This window comes from Suillus subaureus, assembly GCF_016647635.1.
Source record: "Suillus subaureus strain MN1 chromosome Unknown BJ212scaffold_45, whole genome shotgun sequence".
In the NCBI taxonomy this organism is placed as follows: domain Eukaryota; kingdom Fungi; phylum Basidiomycota; class Agaricomycetes; order Boletales; family Suillaceae; genus Suillus; species Suillus subaureus.
Window position 1 is genome coordinate 222,542 of NW_024538601.1, and position 21,365 is coordinate 243,906.

A 21,365-nucleotide genomic window follows, 5' to 3' on the forward strand; every position below is an offset into this window, starting at 1 on the left:
TCGTGATAGCAAGAACTACCGGCAAGGAAAGCGGGGGTGATTGGCATCGAGTGAAGAGCGCGCAAAAGCTGCGGAGCTCTGGCGCCGTAGATGCCCTCTTGGATCTGCGAGGGATCTATATGCATGTCAAGAATATTGGCCACTTCAACAGACAATGCTGCCCATGTGCAGATCTGTTATGTTGTCCACCGACAGATATAAACAACGACAGATACATCGAAGCCACACACCTTCTTTATATCATTATCCCAAAGACTCTGAAACTGCAGGATGATGATTTCGAGCAGGGGGGGGTTTCCACCTTCTCTTCGGGTGATGGCGGCGGAGAAGAACTGAGGTCGGCTGATGGAAATCCAAGCGAAGAATGTGGTAAATACGAAAAAGCTAGTCATTGCTAATACTATAATGAAAGGCACTTGTAAGATCCCAGATTGCCTCATCCATGATCCTTGACTTCCGTGCATGATGGCGAACCCCGCACTTTGGAGAAGAAGACCAGTGTAGCTTGGGTGGCGAACCACCGAGTACGGCCCGCTTGTCACAAGTCTGTGCTCTTTTCTGACGCTGAGCTGGAAGCTCCAGAGCTTTCCTAGCGTCGAGATACAATAAAGCCTCGATGCGCCGCCGATCGCGATGGCAATACTGCCGACAAAGAAAGCGGGAGTGAGTGATGTAGGGTAAAGAACACGCAAAAGCACCATAACTCTAGCGCCATAGATTCCTTATGGAATGTGTGAGGGATCTATATGTATGACCAGGATGTTAGCCACTTCAGCAGACGATGCTACCCATACGCTAATCTGTTGTATCGCACACATATTAATAAAGATAACGACCCGTGTTTAGGAGCACCACCTTCATTAATTCTATACAACGAAGTTTCAAAAACCATCCAACAAAGGATTCGAACGACGAGGGCACCACCTTCTCTTTAGATGACGGTGACGGAGAAGCGGAAGTCAACGAAATATGGGTGCCAATGGCCGAAACTAGAATGAAGGGGATCTTCAAAAGACTCATGGTGTGCCGCTGTACTTGACCTGGAGGTGTTGAGAGGGGGTTGATAAGGTCGAAGAAGGAGGCTGGCATGATTTTATATGATAGTGTCTGTTCTCAGTTACTTACACATGACACTTGCTCTTACCTGATGAACTAAAACCTATTAGACCAAAATGACTTCAGGTCTTGCTGCTCACGATACCCGGTTTCGAATGAAACAGGTAAGTAGTTAAATATCTTAACCAAAACTAGACGAAATATCATGGTTAACATTTCCTTGCTGGTTTGACTATATCACGGTGAGGTGCTTACTCGGCAAAGTCAAGATATTCCGAGGGTAACCTTTTTTGAGCTACACGGCAGGCGAGCCACTCACGAGAATCATGGGACATGGATCTAGTAGACCCAGAGGAGATGTCAGTATATACATCCTGAAGCAACTCCATCAGCATTACACTTTTCTTTTTGTTTCGGAGCGCACTCCGTATGATAATGCTGAACGCACTCGATGATCGAGTTTTAAGCACTAGGAACGTGCTAATTTCTAAAGAAAAGTTTGGAAGACTCATCGTTACGCAAGTGGAACAGAAGTACTTCCATCACCGGATTGATGCGACTAATGTATCCCAAGTGAGACTCCTGGAGCGGATGAATCAATGAGTCAAAGAGGGTTTAGCACATCACAGGTAATCTTGTGGTGAGCGAACCGGAAGTTCTTCATCTCCTTTGAATCCTGTCAGTACGTCATGCGTCACGGTCAATAAATGTGTTGCTGGAGGATTCGAAAAATACATGTAACTCCGATTGCACAGTTGAAAAGCCCCTGGGTTCGAGTGAGTGAAACTTGGCCCATCTCCAACGAAGGATAGTGTCAGTGAGATCATATTCCAGGACCCGAAAAGGGTACAGCTGGTCTTATCTTCCTGGTCCGAAAGTCTAGTGTTGTGGGCAGAGTTCTGCCAACCGGTTTGGCAGATGGCAGAACCCGGGGTTGGTAGAGAACTAGTCCATAATATGTACACTGTGTATAACTTTAAAAATGTGAAAATAGGCTCTCGGCTGATCCTTTGTCCTGTGGTTGGAGGGGACGAGGCGTCGTTGATGTCTTTAGTAGGACTAGGTCATTGATGTTGTAGATAGGAATTTTTCACCGCTAGAGTTATACCAATCGGCAGGACGGTTATTCTGTTGGTTGTGGCGGTAAAACTAACCTCAAGTAGTTCTTCCTAGTTCGAGCTCACTTCAAGCAGAAACAAGCTTGTAGACCTGGTATTTAAGTTTTTTAAGTGTATTTAATGCATATTTAATACAACCCCATACACCCACACGATTTTCAGTTATCCACGTTATCCACCTATGAATTTTGGCTTTGGGTTATCCACCGAGTTATCTACGTGGATAACTGGGTGGATATCTACATCAGTGGATAACCAGGTGGATTTCCACGGAACACTAGTTCTGCCCACAACACCCAGGGCCGTTATTTGTACTTCTTTGTGCAGTGATTCTGTGGCCACAATACGAGCACCTCCTCTCTTGTTCAAGCTTGCCGATACTTCGAAGTTAGAGTTGTATCATCCTGCATTTTACAGTGGTTTGCAAAAAAGGTTTAATCCTTGATTTGGTCTTTTATATAGCACACTGTCACTCAAGTGCTCATTCTGCACGTTGTCTTTTCGTTTTCTGTCTCAACAATACCTTTTATTCTCCTTCCTTCGGAATCATCTCCCCTCACCCCTTCAATCGAAGACTGATTTTCTCTCTCGTTTCCAGTCTCCCCGCTTCATTTGAGAGTTACCCCCCTTTAGATCCATATGCTGGATGCCTTGAGCGATGTCGGACGATCAACACACTTAGCTCTGAAAGCAAAATCGAACTGCATTGACTAAGTGGTGCTCGTAATAGATACATCTCAAATTCCTCGCTCACTCCTAATCCATTGTGAGAAATCCTTCTTGGCTCCAGCTCCTCGTACCCTCGTTCATATACTCCTCGGTCAATTTCGCGGCCCTAAGGAAGAGCGATCCATCCAGCGCTTCTGCGCCCTCCAGTTCCGTACCTCCGAAGGAGCCCTTGGGCCGCGCCCCATAAAGTGAAGAGAAATACGCAAACGCGCGCTGAATCTTCAACAGATGATTATTTGGGTGCGTTATCGCAGACTGAACGATGTCGAGGAATGGGTTAGCGACCTTGATCTCTGACGAAATATGCGAGGTTGCGCTGAGGAAGCCTTGAATGTCCAGTCTAGGGAAGCCGCGCGTGATCCACCATCCAAGAGTCGATGCAAAGTATCCGCGAAGCAAAAGAACTTGCGAGTCTTGCGGCAGGTAAGGCAACAGGGATGGAAGGAAGAGACTTGAAGTGACAAGATGCATACTGGAGCGCCCCAAAAATCAGTATATTTTTGTGGATGATTGGATTGACACCACTTACAAGAAAAGTCTGGTGTTAAGCCTCTGTCTTTGCTCCATCCGCCAATAGTGTAGAGAATAGTGCTCGTCCAAATACATTCTTCCATCTTGCGTTGGATTTCGCCTGGCTGTGACGGGTCGATCGTCCATTGTTCAGCATAGCGCCATATAGTATCACCGTGCTCGGACATCAGGCCGTCAAAATCAAAATCTTTAAAGTGCTTCTTGATTTCCTTCGGTGCGAATTTCGAATCTTGCATGATCTTGGCAAGAATGGAGAATGCATGATTTTTGGGGGGCTGTTCGAGCTGAAAGGGCGCAACAGATATCTTTCTGTCAAGGACGAGCGAGGCAAGCCGAGTTGTTGCCTCCTCCACTGCAGTCGTGCCGCTACGCTCAAAAAGATATGACGGTAAGAACCCATGCTCATGCACGCTGGTCAATGCAAGACCTTGAGATGTCGGTCAGGGACCTGATTACAATGATGTCACGTTGCTCACCTTCAACAACCATGCCTGGGATGCCAAATTCTGCGCCGTATCCTACATGAATGAAGGCGTGGAACAAACCTCTAAGGAAGCGGGCCAACATCACTGACTGGGCAGATGCATCTCGTCCCTCAACAAAGTTGTACTTCTTAGAGAAGATGTATTCCTCTAACGTGGCGCTGACGCCCCTTTCCCCGATAACCTCGCTGAAGAAAGTTTTGTACGCGGCGTAAAAGCTGAAAAGAATTGTTTGAGCGGGGTTTTGTTGGCGTCAACTCTAAACTCACTTGTCGTCACCCAGATGTTCGGTGAAGTTATCTTCGGTGATAGCCGCGGGAGGCTCGATGGCTGGGCGCTGGTGGGCGCTGTCCTCTTTGTAGAACTGTTCGATCAGAGATCCATTCGCGCCCGTGACATAAAGTGCCAGTGCGCGATGAGTGATGTGGCTTCAACGACACTCGAATCAACAACATAAAACACGGATTGGTTAAGATGCATGCGCACTTATGGAACTGCCGGTAGTTGGAGAAAATATGGTGCTTCGTATAGTTATCCTTCAAAACATATGTCAAAGCTGCAACTGCTTCTGGGGAAGCACCAGGATACCGCGCAGGAGAAAGTACGTCCGGCGGGAACGATGGGGAGGGGAACAGGGCATCGAGTTCGCTGCCGGGATAAGTCTGTTGAACTACAGCCATCTTTGAGTGGGATGCAGAAGGGGCGTTATATATGCTGGGTACATCCTCGCGAACATGCATTATATCCTCGTCCTATAGTTACAGGGCGCTGAGCTGTGACGCTCGCTTCCAAATGCATGCGATGGCCTAATGTACACGTCTACCAAAGTGCTCGGCACTAGTACTGTGTCTGACAAACATCCATGACGTCGACGCACTTCGCGCAGTCTAGATCTTGGCGTGCGACCCGATCGTATCGGAAAGTGACAAAACTGCAGCGCTCCTCGGAACTGAAGCCGAGCGGACGCGTCTCTTCAAAAGTTAGTAGCCTGCCGAAGGCTATCGATCACGAGTATGGAGCGCACACTAGTGTTGTGCTTGACGTCCTAGACCATGCTTTCAACTTCCAAGTTCACTATCAGTATAGCGCAGCACTTCTCCTTCCTTTGCATGCGACGCTGGGCATGAGCAAGTTTAGATCTCTGCTGAAGAAAGGAAATGTATGGCCCGAACCAAGTGAAGATTGCAGATGAGGAAATAGGTAGGTAGGAACTAGCGCCTGAGGCAGCGTTGATATGGAGAGGCAAAGTATTGCGTGTACAGCCCTTAGAGCACCCATGACCTTTGTAGACCACCCGGCCAACACCAAAATACGCCCCCAGAGTGCTCTAACCAAACCAAGTCCTGCAATTTCAATTTCAACTACGATGTATCAATGATTACGAGAGGCTCGGAAGAACGCATACCTGAAGTCAATGTTACGCTTCCGTCCAATCTCATCAGCAGAGCGCAAGAAGCAAGGCTATGAGATCCTTAAGAAATCGTCAAAATGGCTGCATACAACGTGCGTTAGAAGGGTGGAAACCTCTTAGTGAACTACTCGCAGTTTGAGATGCGAGATATTTTGGCTGCACCCAATGCGCATGCAGACCTTTGGTTGGGAGTTGGCGGAATAACTGGAGTGATATTACAGCGAGGGAAATACATTTCAGTTTGGTGAGAGGTTGACATGACGTACGCTAGATTCGACCGTTCAAACTTGTGAGTAGCAGCTCGACAAGAGAAAATACGTGCGGCCACGACACAAGTCTACTTCAAGTCTTCAACTGGCGTGCTCAACAGCCAAAATCGACCAGAATGTTAAAAGCCATGGAGCCCGTTAATGTTCCGGTCGCGATACCTCGGCACTCGCGTGTTTAAAGTTGATGAGACATCTATAGTTTGATTTTGTCCTTCAGGATAAACGACATATAATAGTAATGGTGGAACTTATAGAATGGAACTGTGTCGAAGAAAATGGAGGGGTAATCCTATCGAATTTGCTCGCAGTGAGCTCAATTTGGTTAGAAGGTGACCATGACGTACATAATGACTGCCTAACTGTTCACTTACATAACTGTTGGAGAATAGAATGGACATCTAGTTCAATCCTCGGTGGTTCGTAGTACCAGATCAATCTTAAAAGCTTAACGTTTAACACCCCGGGCTCGCTCTTAGTCGTTGTAAGGTGTTATACGTATGCAAGTTCACTTTTAATTGTACTGGGTATTTACCCCGACTGAGTGGCGTGTTTGCGGAGTGCTTTCTCATCCAGTGGCGTTATCATATTATTCGATGTAGGAAATGACATGGACAAGGGTGACGATGTACATACATCATACAATCAGCTTTATAAAACAACGATCTCCGCAGGCTCGCAGCATGGTACCAGTACGGGAAGTAAACAGATACACACAGAGCATTTAGTATTGTACGTGTGTAATCAATAAACTCCAGGAATAAGCCGGTATCTCACTTCCTTTGCCCAGTTCTCCCATTCTTCTCCAAGAGCACGTCGCAACATCTCGTCCTCCACCGCAGGTCGGCTGATGGAACCCCAAGTGGCTAATGTGATAAACACGAAAAAGCTAGTCACTGTTAATACTTTAATGAAAGGCACTTGTAAGATTCCAGATTGCCTCATCCACGATCCTTGACTTCCGTGCATGACGGCGAACCCCGCACTTTGGAGAAGAAGACCAGTGTAACTTGGGTGGCGCACCACCGAGTACGGCCCGCTTGTCACAAGTCTATGCTCTTTTCTGACGCTGAGCTGGAAGCTCCAAAACTTTCCTAACGTCGAGATACAATAAAGCCTCAACACGCCGCCAATCGCGACAGCAATACTGCCGACAAGGAAAGCGGGGGTGATTGGCATGGGATGAAGAGCGCGCAAAAAATGCACAGCCCTAGCGCCATAGATGCCTTCTGGAATATGCGAGGGACCCATATGCAAGGCTAGGATGTTAGCCACTTCAGCAGACGATGCTGCCCATACGCCAATCTGTTGTATTGTCCACAGATTAATAAGGACAACGACCGGTGTTTAGGAGCAACCCACCTTCATCAACTCCCCATAGCGAAGTTCCGAAAACCATTCAATGAAGGATTCGAACGCCGAGGGCACCACCTTCTCTTTAGACGACGGTGGCGGAGAAGGAGAAGTCAACGAAATATGGATGCCGATGGCCGAAACTAGGATGAAGGGGATCTTCAATAGACTCATGGTGTGCCGCTCGTTGTACTCGACCTGGAGGTGTTGAGAAGGTCGAAGGAAGGGGCTGGTATGATTTTATACGATGTTGTCTGTTCTCAGTTGCCTGCACATACTTACTCTAGATGAGCCTGGTGAGTGGCAAGTTGAACTTATTAGGCCGAATTACCTTCGGGTATGGCTGCTCACGGCACCCGGCTCCGAATGAAACAGATGAGTGGCTGCATATCTTAACCTAACTTAACTGTCATGGTTAATGATCATTTCCGAACCTTCAAGTTGCTGTTTTGGCTATGTCACGGTGAGGTGCTCACCAGGCGAAATCACCGAGGATAACATTCAGGATCTGAAATTCCAAAATCCAGAAACGAGCGTTTGAGGCGCTTTCTGGGAGCCATATACAGCTAGAGTCGGTTCGCGCACCTTTTTAGTCGTTATTGCACCTAAGTTGACTCGGCTCCTTACAATCACAGTTTGTGACCAGGTGTATCGTGCATTGTGCTCAGACTTGCACTAATTATATTTTTGTTTCGTTGCGGCTCAACTGCATCATGTTGTCTGTTTTATTTATATTATTTCAGAGATCAAATCAAGCCCATATTATCTTCAGAGTGCGCTACTGAAGTCGTAAGCGTTCGTAAGCATCCGTAACGCGCGTAAGTTAAGCGTTCATTTCACTAGTGGTTTTGGCGAGTTCAGTCTCATGTTCAACTCAGTCACCAAGTCCGTTCGTTTTTGTTGTCCGCAATTGACACCAAAGCTCACAGCCTTCTTACCCTGCAACTTGCCCTGCTCCATTCCTAACTTTAATAATGCAATTCTTTCTCTTCTGAAACAGTCCGGATCTCAAAGTAAATGAGGTACGTGTCGGCAGAGTGAGTCAAGATCTCAATCACCACTCACCAAGTATATTTTCTAGCCATTTATGAGAAATAGCTTGTGATTTGTTATCTGACTCTATCGGACCTTCTTTGCGCCCCGGTGATGCTCTGCACCTGGTACACAATCGCCTGCTCTACTCACTGAGTCATTAACACTACTTCCTTTCTCGACAAGTCCTGGTGCAGAAAGTCCCCTCCAGGTTCATGTTTCCCTTGGATTTCGAAGTTCGTCTGTCTAGGGAATTTGGTTTTGACAGCATGGCTAGGAGCGATCCCATAGGAAACTCGACTTGATGGCCGAAATTCAATTGGACAGCTAGCCCTTGATCCCGTGGCTAACTGTATCCTATGACCGAACTGTATCCTATTGTCGAACTCGGTCCTCTGCTGCCGCACTAGATCTTCTACCGCCGTGCTCCATGTCCTGCAAATCCTGCATACGAAATCAGTAGTACGAAATCACATCTACACCTTGCTCTCGTTGGTCTTCAAGACGCTCGCAGTACTCGTCATGGCCACCTGTCTGTTACCGTTGCGTTGCAAATGAGCTACTGGGATAGAGAGTGGGTGCCAGTATATCATTGAGCTATGAAATGCATGTGTAGAGTACCTCGTGATTCATGTGCTTGCACACCGTACTTGGAGTTCCGGTATACACGTGTAATCATTATGTAGATCGGCCACAAATGCTACGTGTTTAAAGCCATACATAATGTCCAATACTAGCTAGCTGATCACCTTCTGCATATTTCAGTTGCTGTTGCTTAACGTCTGACTCCGTTGTGTAGTTCCAAGGTAGTGTATTGCGCGAAAAGGATTATAATTTCTTTACTTACATGCCATACTTGGTAGTCCGACAGATATGAATGATCGTCATTAAAATTAGCCAAGGAGGCTACTCAGTTGCTCGCAATCAAGCATACATTTTTTTTCTCGTACTCACTATCCACACAACTGCATAAGAGCACCCACAAATTCCTCAGGTCCCTCGCTCACAGGAGACCCCTCTTGACTTCAGGTCCTCGTGTCCCTGCTAGTCAATCTTGAAGTCCTAAGGAAGAGCGATCCATCCAGCGCTTCTGCGACATCTAGCTCCATACCTCCGAAGGAGCCCTTTGGCTGTGCACTATAAAATGAAGAGAAATACGCAAAAGCGCGCTGAATCTTCAACAGATGAGAGTCTGGGTGCATTATTGCAGACTGAACGATATCGAGGAATGGGTTCGCGACCTTGAAATATGCGAGGTTGTACTGAGGAAGCATTGAAATGTCCGGTCCAGGGACTCAAGCCGCGTGTGGTCTGCCAACCAAGAGTGGACACAAAGTATCCGCGAACCAAAAGAACCTGCGAGTCTTGCGGTAGGTAAGGCAACAGGGATGGAAGGAAGAGACTTGAAGTGACGAGATGCATGCTGGAGCGTCCCAAAATCAGTATATTTTTCGCGGATGATCAGATCGACACTACTTGCAAGAAAAAATCTGCTGTTAAGCTTCTGTCTTTGCTCCATCCGCCAATAATGTAGAGAATAGTGCTCGTCCAAATACATTCTTCTATCTTGCGTTGGATTTCGCCTGGCTGTGACGTGTCGATCGTCCATTGTTCAGCGTAGCGCCATATAGTATCACTGTGCTTGGAATTAGGCGTTCAAAATCTTTAAAGTGCTTCTTGATTTCCTTCGGTGCGAATTTCGAATCTTGCATGATTTTCGGGGGGTTGTTCGAGCTGAAAAGGTCACCATAGATGTTTGTGTGTGCAAGCGAGGCAAGTCGAGTTGCGTTGGAGACCAAAGGACACCGGGAGGTGTTCTTTGAGATGTGGGGGTCGAACAAATGATGGTCTAATACATAGAGATAAACACAAAGTGTGGTACCGGTGGTAATTTGTATTGCAGTTGAATATAAATGGGCAACTCCGCTACCGACTTCCGAAGTCCATTTATTTATTTATGAGTTCTAGGATGCGGTCCCTGCAGTGTCCAATGCATATTCCATAAACCAAAGAAATCGTCGGAATCTGTTTGCTATGGATCAGACATGGCCAAGGGGACCATAGATAGACTCAATAGCAAAGAGAAGACGAGATCGCAAAAGCAAAGAATCCCCCGACAACACAAGCCGATACTGCAGTGGCAAGGTCATCATATCCTCCAAGTTGCAAGCAGAGCTCGGAAGAACAAGGGCGGCAAAAATTTGATAACCAAAGAATGAGGGCGGTGCCCTCATAATAGTGGTTAAACTATTAAGAACAGATACTACACTTGATCTAAGCCAAAAGGCCAGAGTGGTAAGGATTCGAGTGGTTCAGACAGCCCTTTTATATGTAAAAATTCTACGCGTGCACGGGCCTTCTGTGCTTTCAGACTGGATTAGGCAGGTACCGTTGTAAGAATGGGCACCGGCTTGGGAATTCAACAAGACCAAATAATGGTCGTGTTTCAATTGCAAGAGTACTAGTGAGAGTATTTACCAAGTACATGTACAGCGAACGTTCGAGGACTACACGTCCAAGTCGTCTCCTTCAAATGAACTTCTCGCCCAGCGACCGAATGCGCACCCCGCCGCACCGATCAGGAATGACCAATCAAACAAGCCACCGAATAACGAGTACTCTGGCAGCGTCGCAAACAAGTTCATGCTATCATCAGACGATCCCTGAGGCTCTTGGGAGTCGCCTATAACAGGGGGTACTGCCGGCGGAAAGGTTGTACGAAGCTGGACAAGAGTCGACAGGAGATATATGCCCTAAGTGCCCGTTTGGTCACACGAGAAACGTCAAAGAATAATTCACCAATACCATGAGTTGCGCGAGGGTCAATATCATCAGCGACGCTGATGTTTTACGTGATGTGACATGAAATGCCTGTGTGCCATCAGTACATAGCTGAAATGAAAGTTCAACAGACAACTCACTCTCGTGACACCACGTAGTACCAAGCGGAGGGAACATAAAATGATGACGCCCACAAGGGAAAGACTAATTTGTTTTGATAGAGATGGAGTATCGAATTGTAGTTTTCCTTCATCTCCTGTCGCAGACAAGGGAAGCAAAGAGAACAGCCATGCAAGTATGTGCGCAACTATATCCCCATATGATGCGGAAGAGGAACCCGAGTTCGACACGGTCGGGGAGAGAATATTGAAGGCTGACTGGGATAGACATGTCTGAGAGTTTTACAGACGAGGGGAAGACCGCTTACACTACATACTCGGCAGACGCAATAAACTGCCCATGACCACGTGATAGTCTTGCCCGTGAACGAGTCTGCATACTCTGCCGCAATTCGGTTGCGTTTGAGAGCAACAACGCGAATGCTCATCTGCTCTTCAAGAGCTTGGAGACCAATAACTTCCTGCTGTACTGAGCTTTGTTCTTACAAGGAATTGACAATGTGAATACAGGTCCAGAAGAAACAGACAGACCATACGTACGTCCATTTCGCTTGAACGACATCCGTGACAACCATGATCCATCTGGTTGCGGCTAAAGTATTTGAGACGAAAGTGCGACGACTTATGCTGGCCCACAGTACCTTTGAGCTCACATAGTCATCCAAGTCACGAGAACGATCTCGCAGATCGCTCTTGACTCTTTCAAGCGCGTTTTCAGCAGACGCAATCGATGATGCCGATGGTATTGATCTTTGCAAGTTGAATAGTAGTGTAACTGGTCGAGTGTTCACTCACCGAGACCAGCTGATGATGCCCCATGCACCACTAACTGCACCGAACCCGGAAAGTAGTCCGAGGACCGTGGTTCCCAACGTGACCAGCCGTACAGTGACTGCTGTTAGCGGGTTGTACAAGAGTAGCTCGGCGGGGAGTGGAATATATGAAAGGGCAAATATGAAAAGTGCCACAGGTGCTAATGCAAAAGCAACACGGATTGGCAATGCACGAGATTGCACAAAACCTGGATTATCTGAGATTGTTAGAAGACGTTTGGGGAGACAGGAGGAATTATGGCATCTTACCAGGACGGTAGGTTAGGATGAGGCTGAAAGATATGGGAACTAGTAAAAGGATCGTGAATAGTAGAAGGAATAGTGCTATTCGCCAGCTCAGAAGGCGAATTCTGTCATGGCCATGCAGACTAAGTTATTGAAGAGAGCTTGCACAATCGAGCTATGACGCACCTCGGTTCCAACCAATCCAAACCCTGGCACATGAGCATGCAGAATAAGATACTGCACTCAGAAAAGCAAAGTGAGAAACACGTCTGCGCGAGTGTCGAATGCCATGGTTGTGTGCTACTTGACTGCGGAGTCACTGCGGACCCTGGCAACGTGTCTTGCGGGGCGAGTTGTTGAAGGTCCTTGTACAACTTCTTTTGCAAGAAGATGCGGCAGCTAATGAACAGAAGTCCTCTTCAAAAATGTAAGTGAGAAATTTGCCCAGAACCATTTAGACAGGGGATGTACCCTGATGCAACTACCAGGAATACTTCTGTTGCGGTGGCCATGGAAGAGGAGTGAGAAGTAGTAGAACCCTAACCCGAGCCTAGGGTTTATTGATGGTAGTCACGTCACGTCGTCACGTCATAAACTCACGTGGATGACATTCAGCTCGTGAACTTGCGAACGCCCACGACAGCCAACGACCGCACGAACGACATGAATGAACCGAAAAAATCCGACCCTACAACTCAAGTAGTCCATGAGCAAGCTACCGCGACTAATATATCTTACTCTCAACCGTCAGTAGAACCTGTGGTAATTAATATTAGTTCATTCTTACAGGCTCTAACTAACGGTCACACAGGCAGAAATAATCTCAGCAGCACAGCGCGGGGATCTCAGTGCCATTCATGAGCTCGTCGAGTCAGGAAAATGCAAGGTCACAGACAGAGATGACCAGAATGTGTAAGCCTAACCCAAATGCTTTTGCCACACTCATGAATATCCGCAGCACTCCTCTTCACTGGGCAGCAATAAACGCCCAGATTGCAACCTGCCGTTATCTCATAGAACAGGGCGCGGAAATAGACGCAATAGGGGGTGATCTACAGGCTACCCCTCTGCAATGGGCCGCACGCAATGGATACCTCTACATCGTGCAACTGCTCATATCCCACAATGCTGATCCAACCATCGCTGACACCCAAGGCTACAACTCCCTCCACCTCGTGACACACTCATCATCAGTAATGCCACTCCTTTACTTACTGCATCAACCTGTGAACGTCGATTCTCGTGACTTACAAGGTCATACGTCATTGATGTGGGCTGCGTATCAAGGCGATGCACTGTCCGTGGATCTTCTGCTTAAGCACGGCGCGAATCCCAACTTGAAAGATGATGTTGGACTTACCCCCTTACACTGGGCTGTGGTCCGAGGCAATCGAGTTATTCTCCGGCGCCTCATCGAAATGGGCGCAGACATGCACGCAAAAGATGTTGAGGGCCGTACACCAAGAGACATGGCTGTTGAATTAAAGAGCCTAGGCGCGTGGAAGAGAGCCATGGAAGAGGGTGGCATGACGGAACATGGTGTGGTCAAAGCGAAACCATTGAACGAGGTCCGTTCACTCCCTTTGATCTCGCCCCGCAAACTCTGATCCGGCTCTAGCGCAATAGCAAATTTGCCACCTTCATCTTACCTTCCTTGTTTCTATATTTCATTTTCACAACGCTTGCCATTCTGCCGTGGTATACCGGCATTATACTCGCCATGGCTGAGTTTTTTGCCATGCATCATGTAAGTGGCGACAAACTTGCCATAACCATACGATAACTCATGACAAGCAGATCGTAACCCGGGTACTGTTGAATAAGAACACCTACGTTGGAACAGTAAACCAAAGTCCATATTTCGCAGGCATCATCGCAGGGTCGATGCTATGGGTTGGTTATTGCTGGATAACACGACTTGTGCAGCGTATGTCATATGCTATACTTTTGCAGCCGCAGGCTGACATCACTCCAGAGACAGAATCTCATCCCTTTGTTCACCTGGCTTTCGCAATCATATTTGGTCTATGCTTGTATAACTTCTTCCGGTCCGTTACTTTGGACCCAGGTCTTTGCCCCCGACCAGCACATGACGGAGAATTGAAGGCAGTGAGTGTATAAGCGTTCTACTATGAATATGCACATAGTAACGGAGATTGCAGATAATCGAAGACCTTGCTTCAGAGGGCAGACTCAATGGGCAGACATTCTGCATACAATGCATGGTGCGTGTCAATCTTGTAAGGTGCAAACTTATGTCAACATTTTACACAGGCAAAGAAACCCCTACGGTCAAAACATTGTCGGATTTGTGATCGATGTGTAGCGCGAAGTGACCAGTATGTCCTGTCCTTTCATAGAGAGCTACAAAAGTGAACTTCGTGTGTCATAGCCATTGTCCATGGGTCTGGAACTGTGGTAAGCTAAGTTCTTTGAATACTGGCACTCCAACTCTGATGCAGTTTGTAGTCGGAGCAAATAACCACAGGCAGTTTTTACTATTTGTCTCGACACTAGTCATCGACATCGTGTTGTTTGATTACCTTGTTTATGAATGTATGTTCTCGATCATCATCTTTCTGAAGAGTCTCAACTGAGTAATGCCAGATTTCTCGTCGGTATCATTACCAGAATCCGTTGACTGCTCCATAATCCTCTGCGAGCCAGCATTGAAGGATGCATTCCTTCTTTGTGTCTCACTATGGTCAGCACTGCAACTGACGTGGACTTCCGTACTTCTCGTGACACAGTACTGGCAAGTGACTAGACAGCTAACAACGTTCGAGGTCTCCAATCTCGGGCGTTTCGGCTTCATGGGCGGTCGCGGCACCCTTGCTGCTGGCAGTGGAGGCGCCGGTATTCAGATGGGACATCGGCACCATCATGGCGCTCACCAGCAGAATGCCGACACCGACAGCGAAGCAGAGGGTGGTGCTCACAAACAGGCACATAACCATACTTTTTGCGGGACCCTCACTGCGCCCGGTACATGTACCGCCTTCCTACTCAACCTCCTCGGCCTCGACCGGTTCACCCGTGGACGTGCCGCACGCGGACTCACCTCGCATGCACGCAATCCATTTGACTTCGGAGCTGTACGGAACTGCAGGGACTTCTGGAGTATGGGCAAGGAACTTGGCGTGGAGTATGGCCAGGTGTATGATGTGCCCTTGGAAGGTTTCGACGAGGCCAAGAAACGGAAGGAAGCGGAACGGGGCGACCTTGAGCACGATCACGAAGGCCCCAGCAGCAGCAGGAGTAAAAGTCTACTTGGCAAGCTCAGTATGCGGATGGGTATGGGCTCCAGTCGGAGAGGCTATGAACCCCTGAATCAGGTCTAGCGTATGTGATTCTCTTGGGACGATGAACTATTTATTCTGTTTAATGTACATGTGGATATTGCACTGTTACAGGTACGTACAGTGTCCAGAATATAAGCATTAGTATCCTCAGTTATTGCCATTCGACTGACGAAACCACGTGCAGTTTGCACTAAGCATCCGTCACAACATCGTAGCTACTGCGAGCCACCAACCCCCGACTCCAATGGGGCCGTAGTCAACATTCGCAGACTGTCCAGACAGGTGACATATATTTGAAGTTTTGTTACCTTCAACTCTCCGATTCCAAACGGGAAAGGGGTGGGGTATGTGCCTGGAATGAGGCCATCTAATGTTGTCGCACTCTAGATCGGAGACATCCACCTTCAAAGCATCGTTACAACGGACCTGGAGTCATCGATTGTTCCGTCCACCACAAGCTCTGCAAGATGCTCTTGCAGTACAGCTGACTCCCCTTCAAACACCCTTTTGACACCAAGCTTGTGGTTCTCGAGTACGCGTTCTGGCAAGCCAGGCATTGCATCGTCGGGACTTGGCAGGATAACTTGAGCTCAATATTCAAGTTTTCTCGTTCGATGTGTATGTTAAAATACAACCGATGGTGATACTTCGACCATACGAGTAACCCCAACTGATCAGGTTTGAATTTTCCAAGATCAACAAACACAATGCTCAGCCCGTTGATACTGGCAGGAGTTCGAGGCAGCACGATGCTGTAGACACAGCATTCATTTTATGCGCGCATATATTGTTATGAAAGACCTGTCGTGATGGTTGCACTGGATCTGAGGAGTGCTCCAAGGCAAATCGAAGGATCTTTTTCTTTGGTAATATCGCAAAGCGCACACGTTCATTGCAGTGGACTTGGGAGAATCGTCGATGATGCCTGCCTTTTCGAGCATCAGACCATTAAGAGTATCATTTTTGAAGATAAATGACATGGATACACACTGTGGCAGGGTGCATCGTCTGACGCTGAAGGGGTCAACCGCTTGTTGGATGACTACAAATATTGGCAAACTCAAAGGCACGCCAGTATAAGCTGAAATGACGACTACTTTTGAATCATGTAAGCTTTGAAAGAAAACTGCGCGAACAGGCAGTTCAATTCACTATGAGGCGTCATAATAGGGATGTAAGCACTCCAACAGAACACTGTGACTGGCCACTCACTTCGACGGACAGCATGAAGGCTCCCGGGCCGTACCGTCTGTATTTTCTATTCCTGTCTGTCCATTTTTCATAGATTTTCATGCGCTCGTGCAAGCGAGGCGCTCCGTCACGACGGCTCCGCACTCTATAGATAGTATCTGTGCAATGTAACGTTTGTCAGGGCTCTTTAAAGGCAGAGTGCAAAGGAAGTGACAAAGCAGGATATCACACTGTACATTGCAAAAATATGGCACAGATTCAGATATGACAGGAAAGACCATTAGAATGCGAGCACTGATATATGCATAGGCAGACCACGGAGTACATTCACAAAGCACATCAATATTAAATTATTAATAGTCAGTTTACCGAGCTTGTACAGTCATCAACTTATCAAATTCCCACGAACGCACATGTGCCTGTGTCCAAAGTTCCCCGCTTATATTACGTAAGGTCCAAGTAACGTTACCGGTCTTATTAAGCTGAATCATACGAAAGCGGTTTAGCTTGCAGACGGTTTGGAGAAGAATACGTTACCGTTAGTTCCAAGTGTACAAAACTTTGAGCTTCTTGAGCTGCAATCATCGGTCGTAGTGACCTTCAAGTAAACACACTAACTATATATACTACTCCGAATCGCAGGTATCACCGTGGGGCACTATGTAGGACGCACTCGCACGCACTTGGCTCCATCATTAACCTTATTCCTACACTATAAGTAAGTGGTAGTCTCAGGCAGCAGGAACTGATATCCTATCTTCCACCAGATTATCCTACCGTGACGCACAGCTGAAGCAGTGATGTCTGTTCCAACTAGTTTTCGTGAATATCGCACCCAGGTACGCGTGATTTGTATACTTACCGACAGAGGTCGACATTAACTCACAAACACGGCGAGGTAGGGTGATGGCCACCAAAACTTGAAGCTTCAATCAGTGACTCTCTCTAAGCCGAAGGCTACCGAGGTTACCATCAAAATACATGCCGTCTCCCTGCAGGTCTGTCCTCATTTAAGTATTCAACTGTCAGAGATTCAACGTACTTTCAGTTTCGTGACCTGATGGTCTCCAAAGGAATTTACCCGCAGTTAGTATTGTTTTTTTAAGTTTGAATTGGCGCTCAACACGTATCTCACAGGCAAAAGCGAGACATCGTTCCTTGCTCTGATGGCGCAGGCGAGATTGTTGCACTTGGGCAAGAGGTCAAGGGGTGGAAAGTTGGAGATCGTGTCTGCCCAAACTTTGCACTGGACCATATCCATGGCGATGTCACTGAAGATATTAAATTTACTGGACTTGGTGGCCACATCGATGGCGTGCTCCAGGAGTACATCAACGTCCCCGTTCACGTATGTGTTCTTTTGATTTTAGTGTCGTATTGGTTGCGAATATGTCTATTTAAGTCGTTGGTCCGCATCCCAGAACATCTTTCATACGAGGAAGGGTCGACTCTTCCGTAAGTTTACTATCTGTTCTTATCTTAACATGCTTAAACTTTCGCTAGATGCGCAGCGTTAACAGCTTACAACGCTTGTCTTGGACCCGTCCCTGTCAAAGGGGGAGACTACGTTCTCGTTCTCGGTACCGGTGGCGTTTCAATGTACGTGACAGTTCACTGACGATATTGACTTGTGTAAAAGTGGATCTGTTAGCTTCGGCGCCCAATTAGCCCTTGCTTCTGGTGCGACCGTCATCGTCACATCATCTTCTGATGAAAAACTACAAGTCGCAAAGAAATTGGGTGTGCAGCACATCATCAACTACAAGAAGAACGTTAAGTGGGACGAAGAAGTTTTGAATATTGTATGTGTAATTTTGCGGCCTTCACTAGCGCGCCTAATATATTTAGACCGGCGGCCGTGGCGTTGACCACATCATCGAAGTTAGTCTGCCTAGAAATGCACAATTGTGGCGAACTCAATCAAGTGTGATACAGGTCGGAGGGCCCAATACTATACTGAAATGTATCAATGCCGTACGTTATGCTGGATGGGTTCACATCATCGGCTTCGTGTCTGGGGTAAGCTTCAATCTGGATCTTTATCGATACCATTAACGCTACTTATTTATGCAGGGCGATAACGGTATTCCCGTAGGCCTTGCGATCACGAAAGCGATCAACTTCCGCGGAATTTTGATTGGCTCTGTCAAACAGTATGGTTTGATTTTCATATCTCTATTGTACTGATGCCCAACTTATAGGTTTGAGGACATGAATCGACTCCTTACAGCGGGCAAAATCCATCCAGTGATAGACAAAGTCTTTCCCTTCGAGGAAGCCACCAAGGCTTATGCGTACCTCGAGAGCCAGAAGCATGTCGGAAAGGTAGTAATCAAATTGGCGTGAGGTGCAACTATACAAGGGTCAAGTGTGGGTATCGAGCAGTCCCGTGTTGTACCATATAAGTATGTGTAGGATATGCAACAGCTAAATATCCAGTACGTAACTGTCTCCAGACTCATCTACGTGAGGAATGACAAAGATTCCGGGGCTGAAGCGCTGAATGCTCCCGAACCTTCTTCACGGCCACATAACTTCCAAGACAAAATCATATCCTGATACCTTGCTGGAGTTCAATATCCACTACAGAGAGCAAGTGATGGATGTCATTCAGTGGTATGTATAATATTCCTCCCGAGAGTCACTCGGATGTTACAAATAAACGAGGTCGGACCTCTACTAGTTTCTAACGCTGCGGTGGTACTACTTGACTGGTCTGACATAATATAACTACCACTTTCAAAGGGTGTGCATGCGATTGTTGGATCGAAGGTACTGATGCTCACTCTTAGCTTCGAAATAATGAGCTGCCCCCAACAGTTATAATTCCTCTATTAGCTTTCAAGAGTCACTAGACTTAAATCCACTCTCGCTCACTTAGCAGATACGACGCGTTGTCTTTCTCTGCAAGTTGCTGATGCTTCACTGATGCACAGAACGAGGAACAGGAGCAAACAATGAAACATGCTAAATGACTGGACGACGTGAGATAGACTTAACTAGGCACTAGTCTTCGTTACTCAGACACTATTGCTCCAACACCTCCCAGGACCTAGTAATTTTTTCCTTGATTCCGTGGAAGAAAGTAAAGATCAGCCACTCCAATCTTACGTCCGCCGTCTCATCCGGGGTTTCGGGAACTCTAGAGGTGTCTTTAGAATAGCCCTTTTGACCTCTCCCGCAGAATCGGGCAGACCCAGACGCCTCAAGTCGGACGGTGTTAGCTTGTTGATTTTGCAACCTGATAAGACGAACACAATCAGTGAGGGATAAGGACGACTGAAATCAGGCTGCACGTACCCAGGGACCTGAACAACATATTGACTCTGCCAAGGCATGAACTTAGTGCATGATTCTTGCTACTGGAAAACTTACTTCGCCGGTTCCATGCTCAAATCAGCGGCGAGAACGCTTGTGTCGGTTGCAAAATCGTCGACGTGAAGGCATAATGCAAACATGTGTGTCAGAAGCATAGTCCCTTTTTCAGATGTCTTTCTTGCCCTGGGAAATTTTGAGGGCCACTACCCAGAGGAAGGTATAAAAGACGTACTCTACGGACCCGCGTGCAGTCTCTGTAAACCGTGATAGAAGTCCATCAATGACAACGATAGGAACCATCGGCAGTTTCTGTTGAATGACGTCCTTGTTGACATTTTTAAAGGTGGCCTTGTGGAAGGCAATCATTGTCGAGATGTATATGAGCATTTTTCTGGAAATATCATTGTCAGTGAGTTCTAGGTATGAACAACACCACTACATACATAGTGGTCTTGTTTGGTGAGGGAGAGGCAAATGCAAGCGTCAAGTGATCATTGATCCAGTTGGAACGCTTGAAGGGGAGAAGAGCGACCCGCTCGGCACTACCGCCTGCACTCATGTAAGTAGAAATGGACAGTGCCTTCCATTCAGGCTTAGGAACCATATTGTGCAAGGGATATATGTCGTTTGGATTGAGAGCATCAATGTCGTACTGAGGAACTAAACGAGTACTGTCCGCATTCGCTTTTGCTTCCTCTAGAGACACCATTAAGTATGAAAACGGAAGGGACGAAAACAAGCAAACCTTTCGATGGTAGTGTAGATGTGTTCTTTAGAATACTCTCTTGGAGGTGATCTGCAACACCTTCCATGGCAGAAACGTCGACTTTGTTGCGCTCTTGTGCGCGGATGGCTAGTTTCGCCTTTTTGGTTCCGAACGTTTCGCCAAGTGCCGCGCGGGCCTCAAGCCGCTGAAGAGTAGAGACAGCAGCAGGTTGGAGACCCTTAAGGGCTTTAACTTCGTGTGTGAGGATATGCAACGGAGCGGCTCGAAGGGTTGTGACGCCGGTGCGTTTATTATGCACTCCGACAAGGTATCTACGAAATAAATGATGAAAAGATAGATATGAGGATTCAATATTCAGCAATGAACGCAGAGTGTATGCACGCACCTGCTTCCCAGTGAACCCCGTTGTGTTTCCTCAGAGGAGTAAAAATCCACGGCTTCCGTCTCGCCCGCAATTAGCATCGGGATCTCAACGAACGGCATTTCCTCATTGTCCGTCGTCGGCTTTTGTGTTTGTGTCTTGTAACATTTGAAAGAGGTGGATTTTATGGGCTTGACGGAGGGGAAATTAGCTAGGGGACGTGGCACCACCGGTTTTGCTTGAATTGAAAAGCTTCAACTGTGACGACCATCTGCACTCACCAAGAACGGGGCCCAGCTGCGTTGCAGGCTGGTCTGAGAGCGCAAAGGACACCCTTTGAGTGTCATCTAACTCGCGCTTGCGCTTCTTGGAAGTTGCCATTGCAGCCATTAGTGACCGCTGGCTGGAAGATCGGGCTCACTGCCGCAGCTCGTGACTTTTTACAACACAACACAAGTTGTCAGGTCAGTTTCACAAACTTATGTGAACTCATTTATATTTTATTTTACAGCATTTCATACTGGTAGTTT

General features: G+C 47.2%; 10 protein-coding genes across 10 annotated transcripts; 2 read left to right on the forward strand and 8 right to left on the reverse strand.

Annotated features, from left to right (window-relative positions):
- Positions 1 to 176: 176 nt before the first annotated feature.
- On the reverse strand, positions 177 to 701 carry BJ212DRAFT_1282480 (uncharacterized protein; the record flags this gene model as incomplete). The annotated part of the gene is made up of 1 exon (XM_041331687.1): positions 177 to 701. The coding sequence occupies one exon, from the start codon at positions 699 to 701 to the stop codon at positions 177 to 179; it is 525 nt and encodes a 174-aa protein (XP_041187883.1).
- Positions 702 to 2,930: 2,229 nt separating this feature from the next.
- On the reverse strand, positions 2,931 to 4,596 carry BJ212DRAFT_1282444 (uncharacterized protein; the record flags this gene model as incomplete). Its single annotated transcript, XM_041331682.1, has 5 exons — positions 2,931 to 3,375; positions 3,429 to 3,861; positions 3,911 to 4,134; positions 4,186 to 4,344; positions 4,403 to 4,596. The coding sequence occupies 5 exons, from the start codon at positions 4,594 to 4,596 to the stop codon at positions 2,931 to 2,933; spliced, it is 1,455 nt and encodes a 484-aa protein (XP_041187884.1).
- A 1,741-nt stretch (positions 4,597 to 6,337) lies between these two features.
- BJ212DRAFT_1468365 (uncharacterized protein) lies at positions 6,338 to 6,772 on the reverse strand (the record flags this gene model as incomplete). The annotated part of the gene is made up of 1 exon (XM_041338994.1): positions 6,338 to 6,772. One exon carries the CDS (start codon positions 6,770 to 6,772, stop codon positions 6,338 to 6,340), a length of 435 nt encoding a protein of 144 aa, XP_041187885.1.
- A 2,252-nt stretch (positions 6,773 to 9,024) lies between these two features.
- On the reverse strand, positions 9,025 to 9,219 carry BJ212DRAFT_1254281 (uncharacterized protein; the record flags this gene model as incomplete). Its single annotated transcript, XM_041329753.1, has 1 exon — positions 9,025 to 9,219. A coding segment is annotated over one exon (195 nt), but the record flags the coding sequence as incomplete, so codon positions are not given.
- Positions 9,220 to 9,802: 583 nt separating this feature from the next.
- On the reverse strand, positions 9,803 to 10,269 carry BJ212DRAFT_767959 (uncharacterized protein). Its single transcript, XM_041344028.1, has one exon. It carries the CDS (start codon positions 10,210 to 10,212, stop codon positions 10,018 to 10,020), a length of 195 nt encoding a protein of 64 aa, XP_041187887.1. The 5' UTR covers positions 10,213 to 10,269; the 3' UTR covers positions 9,803 to 10,017.
- A 123-nt stretch (positions 10,270 to 10,392) lies between these two features.
- Positions 10,393 to 12,475, reverse strand: BJ212DRAFT_1388224 (Abscisic acid G-protein coupled receptor-domain-containing protein). Its single transcript, XM_041336915.1, has 9 exons — positions 12,123 to 12,475; positions 11,961 to 12,061; positions 11,674 to 11,908; positions 11,520 to 11,628; positions 11,419 to 11,470; positions 11,187 to 11,359; positions 10,900 to 11,136; positions 10,784 to 10,849; positions 10,393 to 10,731 (listed from the first exon to the last, which is right to left on the reverse strand). The coding sequence occupies exons 1-9, from the start codon at positions 12,158 to 12,160 to the stop codon at positions 10,486 to 10,488; spliced, it is 1,257 nt and encodes a 418-aa protein (XP_041187888.1). The 5' UTR covers positions 12,161 to 12,475; the 3' UTR covers positions 10,393 to 10,485.
- Positions 12,476 to 12,971: 496 nt separating this feature from the next.
- On the forward strand, positions 12,972 to 15,404 carry BJ212DRAFT_768052 (DHHC palmitoyltransferase-domain-containing protein). Its single transcript, XM_041344029.1, has 6 exons — positions 12,972 to 13,504; positions 13,555 to 13,659; positions 14,211 to 14,275; positions 14,329 to 14,354; positions 14,406 to 14,492; positions 14,544 to 15,404. Exons 1-6 carry the CDS (start codon positions 13,133 to 13,135, stop codon positions 15,275 to 15,277), a joined length of 1,389 nt encoding a protein of 462 aa, XP_041187889.1. The 5' UTR covers positions 12,972 to 13,132; the 3' UTR covers positions 15,278 to 15,404.
- Positions 15,366 to 16,354, reverse strand: BJ212DRAFT_768085 (uncharacterized protein). The gene is made up of 4 exons (XM_041344030.1): positions 16,229 to 16,354; positions 16,040 to 16,167; positions 15,665 to 15,990; positions 15,366 to 15,605 (listed from the first exon to the last, which is right to left on the reverse strand). Exons 1-4 carry the CDS (start codon positions 16,241 to 16,243, stop codon positions 15,454 to 15,456), a joined length of 621 nt encoding a protein of 206 aa, XP_041187890.1. The 5' UTR covers positions 16,244 to 16,354; the 3' UTR covers positions 15,366 to 15,453.
- Positions 16,355 to 16,899: 545 nt separating this feature from the next.
- BJ212DRAFT_1388238 (uncharacterized protein) lies at positions 16,900 to 18,867 on the forward strand. Its single transcript, XM_041336916.1, has 11 exons — positions 16,900 to 17,147; positions 17,197 to 17,268; positions 17,332 to 17,427; positions 17,478 to 17,515; positions 17,567 to 17,777; positions 17,832 to 17,884; positions 17,933 to 18,028; positions 18,081 to 18,231; positions 18,278 to 18,310; positions 18,365 to 18,448; positions 18,503 to 18,867. Exons 2-11 carry the CDS (start codon positions 17,230 to 17,232, stop codon positions 18,614 to 18,616), a joined length of 915 nt encoding a protein of 304 aa, XP_041187891.1. The 5' UTR covers positions 16,900 to 17,147; positions 17,197 to 17,229; the 3' UTR covers positions 18,617 to 18,867.
- Positions 18,868 to 19,259: 392 nt separating this feature from the next.
- BJ212DRAFT_1388249 (RNA polymerase I associated factor, A49-like protein) lies at positions 19,260 to 21,299 on the reverse strand. The gene is made up of 8 exons (XM_041336917.1): positions 21,117 to 21,299; positions 20,860 to 21,046; positions 20,493 to 20,785; positions 20,191 to 20,443; positions 19,980 to 20,138; positions 19,805 to 19,930; positions 19,730 to 19,755; positions 19,260 to 19,670 (listed from the first exon to the last, which is right to left on the reverse strand). The coding sequence occupies exons 1-8, from the start codon at positions 21,223 to 21,225 to the stop codon at positions 19,537 to 19,539; spliced, it is 1,287 nt and encodes a 428-aa protein (XP_041187892.1). The 5' UTR covers positions 21,226 to 21,299; the 3' UTR covers positions 19,260 to 19,536.
- Positions 21,300 to 21,365: the final 66 nt, after the last annotated feature.